This window comes from Oncorhynchus mykiss, chromosome 25 (assembly GCF_057628025.1).
Source record: "Oncorhynchus mykiss isolate SJ-2025 chromosome 25, ASM5762802v1, whole genome shotgun sequence".
Taxonomy (NCBI): Eukaryota; Metazoa; Chordata; class Actinopteri; order Salmoniformes; family Salmonidae; genus Oncorhynchus; species Oncorhynchus mykiss.
Genome location: NC_143046.1, coordinates 64,613,736 through 64,633,253, shown reverse-complemented (window position 1 = coordinate 64,633,253; position 19,518 = coordinate 64,613,736). Strand labels below are relative to the sequence as shown.

Sequence of the window (19,518 nt, the reverse complement as noted above, 5' to 3'; positions counted from 1 at the left end):
TGTCTATTTTCCAAAGACATAACTGTCCTGCTCTGATCTGTTTCACCTGTCCTCGTTATTGTCTCCACCCCCTCCAGGTGTCACTTTTTCCCCCGGTGTATTTAACCCCGTGTTTCCTGTCTATCTGTGCCAGTCCGTCTTGTATGTTTAGTCAAGTCAACCAGCGTGGTTTTTCCCGTACTCCTTTTGCTATTCTCCTTTTTCTAGTCCTCCCGGTTTTGAACACGAGCCTGTCTGCCACTCTGTACCTCCTGAACTCTGATCTGGTTTGGACCTTTTTGCCTGTCCACGACCATTCTCTTGTCTACCCCTTTGGATTATTAAACATTGTAAGACTCCAACCACCTGCCTCCTGTGTCTGCATCTGGGTCTCGCCGTGTGCCTTGATTATAACGCTATAGGCATGTAGAATAGAGTTGAGGGCTCACCTTGTATCCGTCGAAGACAAAGGCCAGCTCATCAGTGCCCAGCTCTACATCAGGCTTACATCCAGGTCTGGCCCAGCCCACACGCATGTCTCCCCCTGTCACCACGTCAAACTCAAAGTACCACTTCCCCGTCATCACCGCGTACGTCCTTTCCACACGGAAGAAACGGATCTTGTCGATGCTCAGTCTGTCCACCACATGGCCTGCTGGGTGGGAAGACAGCCACAGTATCAACACAGGAAGTGTTGTACTGTTCTGTGTATGTCAACATGGCTTCGTGTGGTAAAGATAACTTACCCCCCTCCTGATCTGGAGGTTCGATATTGTATCCGTATCCAATCAGAGTGCGGATGGCCTCACGGAGGCTGTCCCTGTTGGACTTCTTAGTGCGCTCGTCTAATAAAGAATATGGCACCAGGCGAGGGTTCCGCTTGCTCTTCACATCCTGCATTGAGCACAGATGGGCACAGTCAGAATCCCACGCACACCACTCATCATCGTGCTGATACTTAGCCAGCTCCATGGACCCGCTATAGGCCAGTGTTTGTCACGACTGGGCTGCCAATCTATAAGGGTCATTGAGTAGTTCATTGGGCGTTTGACATTATTACTCCGGCGCTATACTTATATTCTGTGTATCCTTTTGGTGTCATTCATCCCTCTGCAGGAGGTAGTGTTACATTTAGCAGTATTGCTTTTGAGCTTGCTGCTCTTACATAGAGAGAGGGTCCTTCTTTTGTCCAAAGTTATAAAGCCTTCCGTGTGTTTACTGTATGTGAGCTTTGGTCAAAACCTGCAGTGCTTTCACAGACATAACACAGAAGACTGTGTGCTTTACCTGCAGAATGCCATAGGTCCATCCTTGTTTGACCCTGTCCTTGGCCCACACGTTGTGGGCGTTCTCCGCCAGTTTATCCACCAGAAGTTCCTGGCCTGGGGTCAGCTTCACGTCAGACAGCTCTAGTGGCGTGGGCTTGTAACCATTCGACATCATGTAGCTTAAAACAAGACGAATCATTAGAATGTCTAACTACCTAGACAAAACAGTATTTGTCATGATTTTTCTTACATTATGCTAGCCTATCCAGAACATAGGAATCTCGAAAAGTTGGTAAATCATGTATTAGGTTCTTGCTGATCTGTGTATTCAAACGTCTAGTAGACTCTTACTTCTTTGGGAGTTTGATCTTCTTTAGGTCCTCTTCAGCGTTGGCGTTGACCTGGACAACATGGCATCCTAATGCCAGCAGAGTCCTGTGAAGAGACAGATTAACAATCTCCATCCTGGGGATAAGACCTGTCTACACAAGATGATCTCTCTAAGAGGGTGACTCACATTGCCTGCACACTAACTAAATACTATAATCAGCAGGCATAATGTTATTATACTAGGTTTGGTAGGTTTTTGCACTCCTACATCAAGCAGAGTGGCACATGAACCAGCATGAGCATACACAGAGAGCATTGTATTGTTTAATTGTGCATGTCCCGGTCCATTATGAAACCATATAATCACCTTAAGGACTTGTTAAGAAAGAGTTATTCACACTTGTATCAGTAAAATCTCATTGCTTTGTCATTGTAAGAGGACAAATGAGAGATGTGGTGTGATGGCAGAATAGCAGGGCTGCTCTTTAGGGGCCCAGGCTGTCTGTCTCTGTTGTGTCAGCGTCACTGTAGATGAACGTTAAACAAACCAGACTTTCTCTCTCTCTAATCACACACACACACACACACACACACACTTCTCTGTCTCATGAAACTTTATTTTGTGTTTCTCAGTGTCTGGGTGTGGGCTGTCAGTGTGGATCATTAGCAGATGTCCTACGGTGACAGGGGGGTGATGTCAGGAACACTGGGGGTGTTTCAGTTGCTGAGAGTCCAGCACGAGAGCACCTTCAGTCTACTACCTAACTGACCCCTGGTTCACCCACACCTTCAGTCTACTACCTAACTGACTACTGGTTCACCCAAACCTTCAGTTTACTACCTAACTGACCCCTGGTTCACCCACACCTTCAGTCTACTACCTAACTGACCCCTGGTTCACCCACACCTTCAGTTTACTACCTAACTGACCCCTGGTTCACCCACACCTTCAGTCTACTACCTAACTGACCCCTGGTTCACCCACACCTTCAGTCTACTACCTAACTGACCCCTGGTTCACCCACACCTTCAGTCTACTACCTAACTGACCCCTGGTTCACCCACACCTTCAGTCTACTACCTAACTGACCCCTGGTTCACCCACACCTTCAGTCTACTACCTAACTGACCCCTGGTTCACCCACACCTTCAGTCTACTACCTAACTGACCCCTGGTTCACCCACACCTTCAGTCTACTACCTAACTGACCCCTGGTTCACCCACACCTTCAGTCTACTACCTAACTGACCCCTGGTTCACCCACACCTTCAGTCTACTACCTAACTGACCCCTGGTTCACCCACACCTTCAGTCTACTACCTAACTGACCCCTGGTTCACCCACACCTTCAGTCTACTACCTAACTGACCCCTGGTTCACCCACACCTTCAGTCTACTACCTAACTGACTACTGGTTCACCCACACCTTCAGTCTACTACCTAACTGACCCCTGGTTCACCCACACCTTCAGTCTACTACCTAACTGACCCCTGGTTCACCCACACCTTCAGTCTACTACCTAACTGACTACTGGTTCACCCACACCTTCAGTTTACTACCTAACTGACCCCTGGTTCACCCACACCTTCAGTCTACTACCTAACTGACCCCTGGTTCACCCACACCTTCAGTCTACTACCTAACTGACCCCTGGTTCACCCACACCTTCAGTCTACTACCTAACTGACCCCTGGTTCACCCACACCTTCAGTCTACTACCTAACTGACCCCTGGTTCACCCACACCTTCAGTCTACTACCTAACTGACTACTGGTTCACCCACACCTTCAGTTTACTACCTAACTGACCCCTGGTTCACCCACACCTTCAGTCTACTACCTAACTGACTACTGGTTCACCCACACCTTCAGTCTACTACCTAACTGACTACTGGTTCACCCACACCTTCAGTTTACTACCTAACTGACCCCTGGTTCACCCACACCTTCAGTCTACTACCTAACAGGCCCCTGGTTCACCCACACCTTCTGTTAGTCATATCCCACTGGGCAAAAACTGGTTGAATCAACATTGTTTCAACGTAATTTGCCAACGTATTGTGACATTGAATCTGTGTGGAAAATACATTGGATTTGAAAAAAGTCATCAGGGTGAAATTTCAACCATCATGGCATCCAATTTTCAACATAGACAAACCATGTATAAAATATGTTAAATTTGTACCTTTGAAACAACGTCAGATTTTCAACGTCACTATCAGAAAAAAAATGATTGGCTGGGCAGCACCTCCTACTGGAGAGTTAATATATCTACAACTAGCCCTTTGGTCTCCTATCCAGCGTTTTAACCAAGCCCAGCTTTGATATTTATCAATGACTATTACCAATGTGCTATCGTGAGAATGATTATTGAAAGATCCTTTAATAACTAAATAGATTCACTGTTGCTATCAAAGTCATTCCAAAGGGAAGGTTTAACAGAGCAAATTAAATGTAACCATACTTAATAAGTTATATATCATCAATGATACTATTTAGGCCTATATAGCATTTGCAAAGTCATCAATAGCTATTGTTTCAATTCAACCCAGACAATGCATAAAGGCCTAGGGTTTCAAGCTTAGCTTGATTTCAAATGTAATCTTCATGTTAATAATTAATATGTTGGATTCACTTCTACATATCAACCAAATATCTAAGTTAAAGAATATGATTAAATCAAATCAAACTTTAAATGCAATTTAAATAAATGTTGATTTGATTTAGTCCTAGATTTTTTTTATTTAACTAGGCAAGTCAGTTAAGAACAAATTCTTATTTACAATGATGGCCTAGGAACAGTGGGTTAACTGCCTTGTTCAGGGGCAGAGCGACAGATTCTTACCTTGTCAACTCAGGGATTTGATCTAGCAACCTTTCAGTTACTGGCCCAATGCTCTAACCACTAGGCTACCTGCCGCCCCAAAATGAATGAAGACGTGAATCCAACATATTAATTATACATTTGTAGACAAACTAGAATGAAGGCCAGACTAAGTCAGTGGCACAAAACATACATATCCTTCAAATGTTGATTTTTGGTTGCATTGTCAACCAAACACAATTCAATACTACTTTTGTAAATCAGTATATAGCCAAAGGTTAAGGCTATATTAATAACTAATGTAACAGTACAATTCAACCTTAAAATGAGTAACACATCCATAGTCACATTTTGAGGTTACTCTAACTATTAATGTCTTCTTATGCAATCATAGTAATTTTGCATGTACAACATAGCATGCAAAGGTTGCAGGTCTGTGGAGATCTTTAATCTGTGCAGAATCTGATCACTTGCATGAACTTTTAATGTAATCTCAACTGCAATTCAGGTCATTTGTTGTGCTATTAGATGAAGCACAGTGATGCACATTAATCTGTTGTATAAATAAAACATATCTGACATTCTATTGCCATTTAAACTTTGTTGTGCTTTAAAACGTTTGAAAGACATTGTGACATTTAGATGACCACTGAACAAACAATCAGACATGGCCATTCCATTGCTTTTAGATGGGTGAAAGCATAGTGATAGCACATTGGGAATTCAACAAACGTCTGGCTGTCCTTTTTGAGTGGTTGAATAAAAAGGTTGAAATCTCATTGATCAACATCTCAACCAAATATGACGTGGTGTGCCCAGCGGGATCTCTCCTTGTCTTTCTATTTCTCGCTCTTCATTACTGAAACTAACATAGTTACTTATAATGCAGGACATACTTCAAGGTTTCCGTTGACATCTGCAGGTTGTAATTCTTTTCCGTTTCGGGCAGTCTGGAAAAATCCACCAGGCAGGGGTGCTGCCGCTTATTATCGTCCCTTATCTGTGAAACACATGAGAATTGTTCATGTACAAGTATTTGTACATATTACAACTGTCTTGAGGAAAGGGGAAAGAAATATTCCAAAAGGTGAGTATAATTCAAATCACAATCAAGGTTTTTGTCAATCAACAGGGGAGTACTCTCTTAGGGGGAAAAAAGGGTGCCATCTAGAATCTAAAAGTGTTCTTCAGCTGTCCCCATAAGACTTAGAACACTTTTAGTTCCGGGTAGAGCCCTTTTGGGTTCCATGTAGAACCCTTTCCAGAGAGTTCTACATGAATCCCAAAAGGGTTCTACCTAGAACCATAAAGGGTTATCCGATGGGGACAACCCATAAACACTTTTGGAACCCTTTTTTTCTAAGAGTGTGGGGATGCTGTCTACTTACAGGGGGCTACTGGTATACTGGAGTGATAATACGGTCTAGTCTAGTGGACATGTTATGAATGTAGAGGAGGAGCATGTTTTCTTGGAAGATAGAGAGGTGTGAGTCCTGAATACCAAGCCAAGTGAGATATAGAATTATATTCTTGACTGCTGTGTTTTATCTCTAATAATCCCTCTTGCTGCTCTTTCCAGCCCAAGCAGGATTACATCCATGTTGACCAAGAAAACATGAAGTGGTGTTGTTGTACAGATGTGGCTATTTGTGTGCTACATGAAACCCAGGCATTTCTTTTGTGAATAGCACAAGAACTCCCCAGGAATTATTTTACCTAACAGACTTTTCCTACAGCCTACTACAGTCCAGAAAGCCTACTACAGTCCAGACAGCCTACTACAGTCCAGACAGCCTACTACAGTCCATTCAAATAGGGCTTTGTCAGAGGACAAAGAAGTCCATGCTGTTATTCTTACTAACCTTCGTATGAATGTCACACAGCTTGTTTGAGATTATTTTTATACCGTCAATAGTCCATGCTGATAAAACTATTACAAGTTTTCTATAACCATACTAGCCTCCGATAGTGAAGTGTGTCAGGGAGGTAATATAGATACCCTACCTCTGTACCCCATAGCAACCACAGCAACTAAAACTCAGACCTCTTTAAAATCAGCACTGAAGCTGTGCTCTCCGGAGAGTGGAATAGAATAACAGCGCTGTCCAGGTATGTGTTCTGTTCAGCCCAGATTTAGTATATTGTCTCCCTGGTGTAGCTTGCCCCATGTACTGCCAGGACAATGTCACCCGGCCTAAGCTAACGAGGTCTCGTAAAAAACAGATAAAAGCCAAACTGCTATGTCAGGGGTGCAGAATTCTGTTTAAATGAATAAGAGAGTTTGACCCCGGCGTAATAGATCTCCTCACCATCAATCAAAGGCTCTACTAAGATGTGGGAACTGATGGAATGGCTGGCAGTCCAGTGGGTGGACAAATCACACTGTCACAGTTGTGTTTAGAAGTGGGATAGAGTGGAAGGAGGACTGCAGGAATTAGAGAATCATTCAGTAGGGTGGGCTACGGTGGTCTACTCTACACACATCCATCACTTATGTAAAAATAGATATAAGAGCTGTGTTGCATATTGTTTCTGATATTGATTGTCTGCACCTTTAAGGGCAGTGGGGCACAACAGGTCATTTTGGCAATGTACTAACATGAAACAAAGAAACAGTCATTCAGTCTTTGTAACAGTAGGGCTTAATGAATTCACATCCAGTTTAATAATCTGGAATTCAACTAACAGAGAGAGAGAGAAAAATAGTCTTTCCAATCATTAAAGTGTCCACTAAAATTCTCTGAACTGAATTACAATGTTGGGCGGCAAGTAGCCTAGGGGTTAGGAGTGTTGGGCCAGCAGCCGAAAGGTCATTGGTTCAAATCTCCGAGCCGATTAGGTGAAAGATGTGCCTTTGAGCAAGGCATTTAACCATAATTTTACCAGGGTCGCTGTCAATAATGGCAGATCACTGGCCATGAGCCCACTCTCTGAGAGTGTCTCAGGGGGAGTGGGATATGCAACAAATTCATTTCCCAATTCACACATGAACTTGTTTGATATAAGTGTGAAATAAGACATATGTAAACACACACCTAACTCTCTTAGTCTCTTATCTTAATATCTATAGTCTAAACATGTCACTGAGGCCTATTTCCTTCTGGCCAAAATGTCCTTCTGTGCCTTTGACTAAAACAATTGCATTGTAATTCATGACTGATTTAGGACACAGAAAATATGAGTCTCTCGCCTACAAACAAACAAAAATGGAGTCTCTAGAATGAATGGAATGACGAGCACAATAGGAGAAATACGGGAGTATTCTTCACTTACCCTCTGTTGGGTTTGAACCGCAAATTATAAAAGAGAAAGCAAAATGGTGTACAGGCTTGTTTTGGTGCTTTAACATTGGTAGAATTTACAAGATTAGATCAGGGTTAATGCATTTCACACAAATAATTATCAATACAATTGGCCTAACACAAACAAACATTTGCAAGCTGAGATTTACTTATGTTTATAGTTTATTTATGTTTATATTGGTTGATGATCCATTTAGAGGTAATGTATTGTGTCTTTCCTAAGTACAGTGCCTTCGGAAAGTATTCAGACCCTTTGACATTTTTCACATTTTGTTACGGCCTTATTCTAATTGAATTGTTGTTTGTTTTTTTACCTCTTATCAATCTACACACAAAAACCCAGAATGACAAAGCAAAAACATTTAATTTAAACATTTTTAAAAATATATAAAACTAAAATATGACATTTACATCTGTATTCAGACCCTTTACTCAGTACTTTGTTGAAGCACCTTTGGCAGTGATTACAGCCTCGAGTCTTCTTGGGTATGAAGCTACAAGCGTGGCACACCTGTATTTGGGGAGTATCTCCCATTCTTCTCTGCAGATCCTCTCAAGCGCTGTCAGGTTGGATGGGGAGGTTTGCTGCACAGCTATTTTCAGGTCTCTCCAGAGATGTTCAATCGGCTTCAAGTCCGGGCTCTGGCTGGGCCACTCAAGGACATTCAGAGACTTGTCCCGAAGCCACTCCTGCGTTGTCTTGGCTGTGTGCTTAGAGTCATTGTCCTGTTGGAAGGTGAACCTTCGCCTCAGTCTGAGGTCCTGAGAGCTCTGGAGCAGGTTTTTATCAAGGATGTCTCTGTACTTTGCTCAGTTCATCTTTGCCTCGATCCTGACTAGTCTCCCAATCCCTGCCACTGAAAAACATCCCCACAGCATGATGCTGCCACCACCATGCTTCACAGTAGGGACGGTGCCAGGTTTCCTCCAGATGTGACGCTTGGCATTCAGGCCAAAGAGTTCAATCTTGGTTTCATCAGACCAGAGAATCTTGTTTCTGATGGTCTGAGTCCTTGAGGTGCCTTTTGGCAAACTCCAAGCAGGCTGTCAAGTGACTTTGACTGAGGAGTGGCTTCTGTAGGAAGAGTCTTGTTGGTTCCAAACTTCTTCTATTTGAGAATGATGGAGGCCACTGTGTTCTTGGGGACCTTCAATGCTGCAGAATTTTTTTGGTACCCTTCCCCAGATCTGTGCCTTGTCACAATGCTGTCTCGGGCATCAACGGACAGTTTTTGCTTTGTCATTATGGGATATTGTGTGTAGATTGCTAAGGATTTGTTTTACTTCATCGATTTTAGAATAAGGCTGTAATGTAACAAAATGTGGAAAAAGTTAAGGGGTCTGAATACTCTCTGGAGGCACTGCATGTCAATGACATGGACTGCCCAAAATAGTTTGCCAGTGCTCTGTGAATCTATTCTCTCCATCAGTGTTAAAGAGGTCTCCTACCTTCCCATAAGACCAGCCCAGTTCTATCTTGTTCATGGCCCACAGCTCGTGGATATTCTCAGCCAGTCTGTCCCGGACCTTCTCCAGGTATGGCAGCATGACGATCTGAGAGACAGAGAATCAGTGTCGTAAATAAACAGCATCTGTTTGTAGACAGTACAGCAGGCCTGTGTCATCAATCATACATTGTGGATATTTGGAAACACTTACACTGTAGGTATTACTGTACAAGCCTCTTTAAAACATGCAGAATAAACACTGTTACTGTGTTTAAGATGAGCCATGTTGCAGTTAATGTGAGGCGTTCTGAGCTGAAAGCCATACCCCTGTTACCTGGCTGGTCTCCACAGGGGTGGGTATGAAGGAGGCCTGAGAAATGAACTGTGTGGTCCCCAGCAGGTCTCGGACCCCCTCCATGTCCCTTTTGTACTCCTTCACCGGCTCCACCTTCATCTTCTCCTTGGGGAGCAGGGCCTCGTAACACGGAGCATAGCCCGACGGAGGCAGGAACTTGAAGTCGCCATGACGACCGCCCATCAGGAAACGCACCCTAGAGAGAGAGAGGGACTTATCAATCAGTGTGTTCAGTATGTGGGTGACAGCTTGAGAGTGATTGATAGGTTGATAGTGGTGGAGGGGTTAGTTAGAGCAGAACATAGAGCCACTGAGTGCCACTGAGGCTAAACCCTAGCCCCTCACCAGCTCTAGCCAAGCCCTAGACCCGCTCTAACCAACCTCCAGACCAGCTCTAACCAACCCTCATACCAGCTCTAACCAAGCCCCAGCCCCAGACCAGCTCTAACCAAGCCCCAACCCCAGACCAGCTCTAACCAAGGCCCAGCCCAGCTCTAACCAAACCCCAGTCCCAGCCCAGCTCTAACCGAGGCCCAGCCCAGCTCTAACCAAACCCCAGCTCTAATCGAGGCCCAGCCCAGCTCTAACCGAGGCCCAGCCCAGCTCTAACCAAACCCCAGGCCCAACCCAGTTCTAGCCGAGGCCCAGCCCAGCTCTAACCGAGCCCCAGACCAGCTCTAACCGATCCCCAGCCCAGCTCTAACTGAACCCCAGTCCCAGACCAGCTCCAACTGAACCCCAGCCCAGCTCCAACTGAATCCCAGCCCCAGCCTCAACCTAGCTTTAACCAAGCCCCAGGTCAACTCTAAATAAGCTCCAGCTGAGCCCGGCAGAGCAGAAGTGACTATGACTAACCCCACTTTGAGAATGATGCAACATTTCAGCCCACCACTCAGAAGCCCTCCTGGGCCGTAACCGAAATAGCAGCTGTAGTAGTGATGATGACGCATTCACTCCAAGTCTCACTGAGTGCAGTGCACAAATCAATTATTAACAAGTGTGTGCCGTTGCGTAGCATGCCCCGCTGCAGAGGACAGGAAATGTTCAAACCCCACAGGGTTCGTTTACAATATATGATGTAGCCTGCATCATACAGACAGACAAAATGCAGAATAACGCTGACAGAATTCCTATAATTATGACTTCCTGTTAATTTTGTATAATGCTGTATAATTTTGTATAATGCTTCTGCAAATGTTATTGTGGTAATTGAGATACAGGGTAGCTTGCAGACCATTATGGAATTTGATGTGAACTGAAATATTTTGAGCTGTCAAGCGTCATGTCTCGGACAGTGGTCCAGAATAGTAAAATGCCATTTTGCTGTAGAAAACAGGGTCGGTCATAAAATCCTGGAATGCTTCCTGGAGCTTGAAATGTCATTTTTCAGACATGTCAGTCACATCATTTGAAGTTGCCATGGCAACACAAGTGAGTAAGATGTATGCCGAGCCCTTAAGGATTCATATTTAGAGGAAACTATAGAGGAAAGGATTAGATGGAGTTTTGTGCAAACTAGAGGGAGAATAGAAAGCAATTTGAGGAGAGGGCCCTGTATGTGTGTATACGTGTTCATTCATATAAACGACAGGTGTGTGTGTAAGACAAACACATACTTGACGCCAGCGGAGAAGCTGACAACAGGGAAGAAGAGTCCATCGATGTTGAAGTTCTCGAACATGCCCTGTACAGGCTGTCCATTGATCCTGAAGGAGATGCTGGGAGCTCCCAGGTCCAGACAACAGCTCACCACATCCTCAGAGGTCAGGATGTGTTGGTTAATAGAAGCCACCGCCCGGGAGATACGACCTGCAATAAACCAGTCTCAGCACAGAAATATGACCTGCAAGACACACACTCACTTTTGCACACGAAAGCACACACACACAGTGGGCAGAGATATTTGCCCTGCAGGACACACACTGTCTAGACACAATCTGGGTGACTTCTCATAATTTATGAAGCAGGTGACTTAATGTGCTTGAGATTCAGATGGAAAAAAACTGACCTGACCAGAGATGAAGTCCGTCGAAGCCGTAAGAGTAGAGGTCGTCCCCCACCCCGTTGCCCCCCCAACCCTCCCCTCCACCTGGGTAAGGGGCGTAACCCTTGTTGGTGGCCCAGCCCACACGCAGGTGAGAGGGGTCACTGGTCAAGAAGTGGTCCACCTGATCAATCATCAGCTCGTAGTACCACTTCTTATACTGGGCCGAGCCCTCACTCATTCCCAGGTAAATGTTGGGCCTCATGCTGCCAAAGATTAGAGACACGGATTAGGGTTTAATCACATACCGGTAACTGTGATCGATGTTGTTAAATGCACCTTCACCTTGCACAATCCAATCAAACAAACACAGCAATGAAAAGGATATCCAACACTAATATATATACTGTATATAAAGTATATAACTCGTACTTTACAACCAGTAGCGCCTTAATCTAATTATACTGGGCTGGGATTGGATGGCTTTTTACCTTTGAACGTCATTGACCAATCGGGTCTGGAGAAGCAGATCTCTTTTGGGGAGCAGGTGATCGCAGATGAGGTTCTGATTGGCTCGTACTGCCACCCCATTACACACACACAGGGAACAGAGCACATCCAAAATCTGCAGGCAGAGAGAGAGAGAGAGAGAGAGAGAGAGAGAGAGAGAGAGAGAGAGAGAGAGAGAGAGAGAGAGAGAGAGAGAGAGAGAGAGAGAGAGAAAGACAGAGACAGGGAGAAAGACAGAGGCAGGGAGAAAGACAGACAGAGACAGAACAGGACCAACTCATCCGTAGTCCTTTTCCATGTTACTATTAGAGGGAGAGCAATACCTTTAGCTATTAAATAACAACTTGTCTATTAGAAAGTTTTCCACAGTATGTGGCATGGTATTATTTAGAAACATGTATTCTAGTGTCAAAATTGACTTAAAAGCATAAGTAGGATAATTTTGGTCATAAAGTCAGCACATTCCAAAACTGAGTTTGGCAAGATTTGTGTAACTGAGGTCATCACGACTTACTTGAACTACAATTATGACCACTTGCCCAGAAACACAGATTTGTAACACCTAGAGAGAATTGTCATGCACAGACAAAGAGCTGCGGTGATCTTGATAGTGATCACTCAAGTATGCCATGTGTTTTGGGCAAAATGAGAATTGAGACTGTGTGCACTTGCATTCCAACTACCACTTGACAATATTCCAAAAATCAGAATCAATTCACGAGCATCTTGTGTTTATCTAGATTAATTATGACTATTTTGAGGAAGTGGTACTGTCTATGTTGTTGCTACCCTGCCTCAAGAGGGACAAACAACAATAACTTCCAGGGTACAATAAAGCAAACATAACACACCCACATCAAACCACACCCCCAAGACTCAAATCTCGTTTTTCTTAATGAGCAATAGAAAAAAATGCAGAATCGGTGAGTCCAGCCGCTCTTTAATGCAGCCAGTCATAATTACTGAGAGATGCTAATCAGCAGAAACCACATCCAGTAATATCATTTTGATGCATGTGGGCCCATCCTGGCTTTACAAAGCAGAAGAATTAAATGGGCAAAGAACGGCAGCCAAGGGAGCCAGGCCAAGACCTGAGCTTTATTATCAGAGGCTTTATGAGCGGCTACAGCCAAATGATACAACCACTGTGATTTATGACAAAGGAGATGGCAGCCCGGCTGGAGTGCTTATTTCAATGTAAACATATTGATACACAATGCCTATACACATTACAGTCAAATGCCCAGCTCCAACAAGGACTCATCAACTCTCTGCAGCCCTGTCAGCACTGGGTGTACAAAGAAAATGCAGGCTCATCTGTGAATTACTGTGCTTTATAAGAAACTGTGGTCAAGCTCTTGTGATGGATGAATAGTATCAAAACAAAAACGATGTAGTTCCAGTATATTCACTTGATCATGCTGATATATTTGATACAGCTCCTCCTCCGGTTTCAGCTCACCTTGTGGTTGCGTCCATGTTTGTAGAGCAGGGAGATGATGGACTTGATGTGTCCTCTCTGGATGATATTTAGAGCCTCCGGGCTCTCAATTAGAATGCAGTGGAGAACCTCCAGTATGCCTGCCGTGGCAAATCATCAATTAACGGCCACCGAGGACAAGGGAACAAGACACAAAAGGTCATTTCGCAAATGCATGCTCCTGAGCACAAGAAGAGGGTATGACGATACATGGCCAGGCATTACTAAAGCCATCCAGGACTCTAAACACCAGGTCTGGGGTTTACAACAGTGCAATCCAACTCCACATCACCTTTGAAACCATATGCAGGTAGGACAAGGTCACACAAAGCTTTAGCTTTATTGATTGATTGAATCGATAATGAAAAAAGAAGTAGGCTGCTCCAGCCCGGAGACTTTCCATACATAAAAGATTAGCAGGGATAAAAACACAATAAAGCCCGGAGGCTTATTTCCATTGTGGTCCTCAAACACGTGTCATGGTGGTATCATGTTATCATTTAAACACGTGTCATGGTGGTATCATGTTATCATTTAAACACGTGTCATGGTGGTATCATGTTATCATTTAAACACGTGTCATGGCGGTATCATGGTACCTGAGGAAGACTCCAGTCTCTCCAGCTTGCTGACCAGCCAGTCCAGGTTGTTGGAGAACTGGGTGCAGTTGTTCCTGTTGCCTCGGATCAGCGCCGCTACAGGACACATGGACAAGGTCACATGTCAAGGGGAGGAGACACGATACATATCCAGTTGGCAAGTTTGAAGAGGATAATGCAAATTGCTTATCTTTGACCTTCAGTACAGCAAAAACATAGCTCCTATAGAAATACACTGCACATCTTCCGCAAACAAACAATGACACCCATGTCAAGGGAAGAAGACAGGTTACATGTCATCTTTGCTGGTTATGAAGAGGATAATTCAAATTGCTTGTCTTTGCACCTACAGCCAACAACACTGCCAAACCTTACATCTTACACAAGCACAACAACAACAACGTCACACAAACTGCACACCTTAAACCACACTCCATGCCAAGGAAAGAGTAGTGTTCTTCTTCAAAGCCTTTATGCATATTAATTAAGCTGCGGCGTATAAAGGAAGGGCGTGACATCAGGGGGACAGGAAAGGAGAGTCGTCCCAGCCAAAAATGACAGGGTCACCTGGCATAGACAGAGGAGAGGAGGCCTAGCTCACAAATCCATTTAGCTGGTGCAGGTGTGTGGAGGAGGGGGTACGAGAGGGGGGACGTGGTCTGCACATTAATGCTCCCCATGAGGAGAAAGCACCATGTAAACACGCTGTGAAGGGCTCAGACAATGACACGGAAACTAGAACTGGGAAGCTTCTGAGCTGGAGACATGCTCCTACTCCCAAGAGGGAATGCCTATAATGTACAACTGACATGTAAGATTGGACTGGTTTTTCCCACCCTGAAAGACCGTATTCGAACAATTAGTGGCCTAACTCAAGGATATGGGGAAAAGTGGTGACCATCTGGTGAACATGGGCAGTCCAGATTGTCTGGGAGAATGTTGTAGACATGCTGGGGGAGATGTTGGGTAGAGGCCCTGGAAGCACTTGACACAGACGTGAAATCTGCATGCTATCCTTATCCACTTCCAGCCCCTGCACGAAGCTCCAGCCCCTGTTTGTGGGTGTGTGTGTTCAAGTTTTATTCCTCGTATGTGCAAGATACACATGGTATACACCGTCCAACCAAACGCTTACTTGCAGCTTCCTTCTCGACAACGCAAACTAAAATAAAGAATAAAAGATAAGAACACGAACATAAAGTAAATGGCTCAGTAGAATAGAATAAACATTTTTGCACAAGTATAATACAGGAAGGCACAAGTTATTGTCCAATATTTACACATGTATCAGAGAACGGGGGATTGGGGGGCAAGTGTTAAAGTTGTGCAGTATTAGCAAAAGTAAATACGAGTCTGGTAGCAGCAATTGTGATGTGTGTGTAGCATGAATGCATGTGTGTGTGTGTGCATGTACATGTGCGTACAGTACGTATGTGTGTTTGTGAGTCTGTGTCTGGTACTAGAGTGCATGTGTACTGAGGCTAGGGCTGTGAAGGTCATGACGGTAAAGTTTATTGGTGGTGTACATAGTTTGCAGACGTCATCGCAGGTGCAGCGAAATGCTTATGTTTCTAGCTCCAACAATGCAGCAATATCTAGGCAATACAACAACAATACACACGCCTTCTGTCATTGTGAAGGGTCCATTTCAGGTGTGTTTGTCCGGTCTACAATACAAAATGTGTACTGTTGAGGGTACTCGAAGACTGGAGTTGAGCACCACTGGCTAAATGGGTGGACTGACGGCCATTGCAGGGAGCAAAGCAGGAAGAAAAAGCAGGATGTGTCAGTATGTGGTGTGATTTGTTGATTCAATTCAACTGACATTACAAAAAATACATTCCATTGTATGAGCCACATCATTCCCCTTTGACATCATTGGAACGAACATTCTACACTACCATGGAAATGATTTGCATTACAACAGCAGGCATCGACTGTGAGTTCACCCACGAGTTTACCAGTCACATTGCCAGGGTTAGAGGTTCCAAGCCTGCTCTATTCATTCTATTTCTATGTGTGCTGCTGCAGGGAGGGGGGCATTGTCTAGGCAACCAAAGACTAATTTGCTATTACACCTTGTTTGTTTCAACAAGGAGCAAAAAGTTTCTTCACGTTGTTAAGAGTCCATGTTACCTCAGAAACGGACTCAACCGCACGAATGCCCGGCCGTCCCTTCTTCAGTCAGCTGTTCGTTCCACACACACACAAAATATATATACACATATATACACACACACACACACACACACACACACATACACACATACAGTATATACATACGGTACATACATACAGACATACAGACATACACCACCAGTTAAAAGTTTTAGAACAACTACTCATTCAAGGGTTTTTCTTTATTTTTACATTGTAGAATAATAGTGAAGACATCAAAACTACGAAATAACACATATGGAATCATGTAGTAACCAAAAAATAGTGTTGAACAAATCAAAATATATTTTATATTTGAGATTCTGCAAAAAGCAGAATGCCTTGATGACAGCTTTTCACACTCTTGGCATTCTCTCAACTAGCTTCATGAGGTAGTCACCTGGAATGCATTTCAATTAACAGGTGTGCCTTGTTAAAAGTTCATTTGCGGAAGTTCTTTCCTTCTTAATGCGTTTGAGCCAATCGGTTGTGTTGTGACAAGGTAGGGGTGGTATACAGAAGATAGCCCTATTTGGTAAAATACCAAGTTCATATTAAGGCAAGAACAGCTCAAATAAGGAAAGAGAAATGACAGTCCATCATTACTTTAAGGTCAGTCAATACGGGAAATTTCAAGAACATTGAAAGTTTCTTCAAGTGCAGTTGCAAAAACCATCAAGCGCTATGATGAAACTGGCTCTCATGAGGACCGCTACAGGAATGGAAGACCCAGAGTTACCTCTGCTGCAGAGGAAAAGTTCATTAGGCTTACCAGCCTTAGAAACTGTAGCCCAAATGCTTCAGAGTTCAAGTAACAGACAAATCTCAAAATTAACTGTGAATCAGGCCTTCATGGTCAAATTGCTGCAAAGAAACCACTACTAAAGGATACCAATAAGAAGAAAATGTAACAATGTACGCTGACAATCGGGAAGCAAGTTCAGGGAGTGAATACATTCAAAAAATGTTTTGACAAAACAAGAAACACAAACAGCGCACAGACATGAAACAGGAACAATGACGACTGAGGAAGAAAACAAAGGGAGTGACATATAAAGGGAAGGTGATGGAGTCCAGTTGAGTGTAATGCTGGTGACAGGTGTGTGCCCTAACGAGCAGCCTGGTGATCTAGAGGCCGGAGAGGGAGCACACGTGACAGTACCCCCTCCCCAACGTGCGGTTCCAGCCGCAGGACGCCGACCAGGATGACGATCCCGGGGATCAGGAGCGGACCGGTCACCTCTGCTAAGGCGCAGGAACATGTCAATCCAGCTGAGGCGCGGGAGCATGATGACCTAGAGCACCGGAGAGAGAGCATATGTGACAGAAGAGACTTGCTTGGGCCAAGAAACACGAGCAATGGACATTATACCAGTGGAAATGTGTCCTTTGGTCTGGAGTCCAAATTGGAGATTCTTGGTTCCAACGGCTGTGTCTTTGTGAGACGTGGTGTGGGTGAACAGATGATTTCCGCATGTGTATTTTCCAACGTAAAGCATGGAGGAGGTGGTGTTATGGTGTGGGGGTGCTTTGCTGGTGACACTGTCCGTAATTTATTTAGAATTCAAGGCACATTTAACCAGCATGGCTACCACATCATTCTGCAGCGATACGCCATCCCATCTGGATTGGGTTTAGTGGGACTATCATTTGTTTTTCAACAGGACAATGACCCAACACACTTCCAGGCTGTGTATGGGCTATTTTAAAAAGAAGGAGAGTGATGGAGTGCTGCATCAGATTACCTGGCCTCAACAATCCCCTGACCTCAACCAAATTGAGATGGTTTGGGATGAGTCGAACTGCAGAGTGAAGGAAAAGCAGCCAACAAGTGCTCAGCATATGTGGGAACCTCTTCAAGACTGTTGGGAAAACATTCCAGGTGAAGCTGGTTGAGAGAATGCCAAGAATGTGCAAAGCTGTCATTGCAAAGGGTGGCTATTTGAAGAATCTCAAATATAAAATATATTTTGATTTGTTAACCACTCTTTTGGTTAATACATGATTCCATGATTTCATAGTTTTGACGTTTTCAATGTAGAAAATAGTAAAAATAACTAAAAACCCTTGAAAGAGTAGGTTTGTCTAAACTTTTGCTTAGTACTGTATGTCATATTTATTTTACGGTTATGACTGTTATTTTATTTTCATGACGGTCTTCAACCATACCTGTCGGTTACACAGTTATACAGGAATTGTGCCTGCCCTAACTGAGTCATCCTCACAGACAGGCGTGTTAAGATGGGAAAACACCACCTTGGAGTACCTACAGGACCATAAACAGCTCTGTAAATGCCAGCTCAGCTGAGACAAATAATCCCACGGCAGCAGTGAGACGCAGGCCTGTGGTTGGTAAGAGCAGTACTGGGACTCAGAGAACGCCAGGGCTTTCGTGGCAGGCAACAATGATTGATTACTGTGAAGTGTGTGTGTGTGTGTGTGTGTGTAACAAGCAAGGAGCAGACAGGTTGTCCTGTCTTTGTCTACTGTTGTGTTTAACGATTTTACTGTGACACTTTATGTGATTGTAACTATATTGGTGTGATGACTTTTGTAAAATACTATTTGGAGGATATACTCTTCTATTGTCTCTCTCACCTAGCAGCTCATAGAGCAGGTTGAGGATGTCCTTCCAGGAAGCCCCAGCCTCTGCCCCGGCACACTCCCCAAAGTGGGCTGCACTGTTGTACACGTTGAGACGGTCGATGCAGCAGGACACCAGAGTCAGCATGCCCTGAAACAAAGACATACCCATTATTACTCTGACATCATCATCATGTGTCCTCAATTAACCTGCTCCTAGTCTCTCCCATGCCTTCATGCCTGGATGATTAATCTAGGATGGTAATAGCGATCAGGTATGCTAAGCAGCATGCCCAGCTGTGAGAAAGGAAAATTGCAGGTGATTTATAACTTTATAACTTATAATTGACCTTACAACTGTATCGTATGGCAGAGCGGGATGGAAAAGAACAATTTTGGGATATTAATACAATTATGGAGAAGTGTGTAGGCTGGGATATAGATGGGTTATTGAAGCATTCCAAGGGCAGGATCGGTGTATGCCGGAAACAGTATTGTGTATGGTTATATCAATTATGTAAACATTACTTAAACACAGCACACAGCTATTTTACATAAATTCCTGTTATGAACTTATTGCTTGGAGACAAAGTGAACAACTTGGGAAATTTAAATCCACAGCAACAGCTTTTGTTTCCGTTAAGGAGAGAAGTTGACGTCACAGGCACAAGGGAAGGCAGCTGACATTTTATAATTGA

The 19,518-nt window shown here is 44.0% G+C and overlaps 1 protein-coding gene across 1 annotated transcript in view; it reads right to left on the bottom strand.

The window, feature by feature from the left end:
* Positions 1-19,518, bottom strand: part of LOC110505504 (ryanodine receptor 3) — a 160,970-nt gene that overhangs the window by 65,694 nt on the left and 75,758 nt on the right. Inside the window, exons 15-27 of the mRNA XM_090220746.1 lie at positions 18,836-18,971; positions 14,081-14,176; positions 13,464-13,582; positions 11,983-12,116; positions 11,516-11,757; positions 11,124-11,316; positions 9,487-9,703; positions 9,154-9,258; positions 5,299-5,402; positions 1,599-1,682; positions 1,267-1,426; positions 726-873; positions 429-634 (exon numbers count right to left, since the gene is read on the bottom strand). Coding sequence (XP_090076872.1) covers positions 429-634; positions 726-873; positions 1,267-1,426; positions 1,599-1,682; positions 5,299-5,402; positions 9,154-9,258; positions 9,487-9,703; positions 11,124-11,316; positions 11,516-11,757; positions 11,983-12,116; positions 13,464-13,582; positions 14,081-14,176; positions 18,836-18,971 — 1,944 coding nt within the window. The remainder of the gene's footprint in view (positions 1-428; positions 635-725; positions 874-1,266; positions 1,427-1,598; positions 1,683-5,298; positions 5,403-9,153; positions 9,259-9,486; positions 9,704-11,123; positions 11,317-11,515; positions 11,758-11,982; positions 12,117-13,463; positions 13,583-14,080; positions 14,177-18,835; positions 18,972-19,518) is intronic.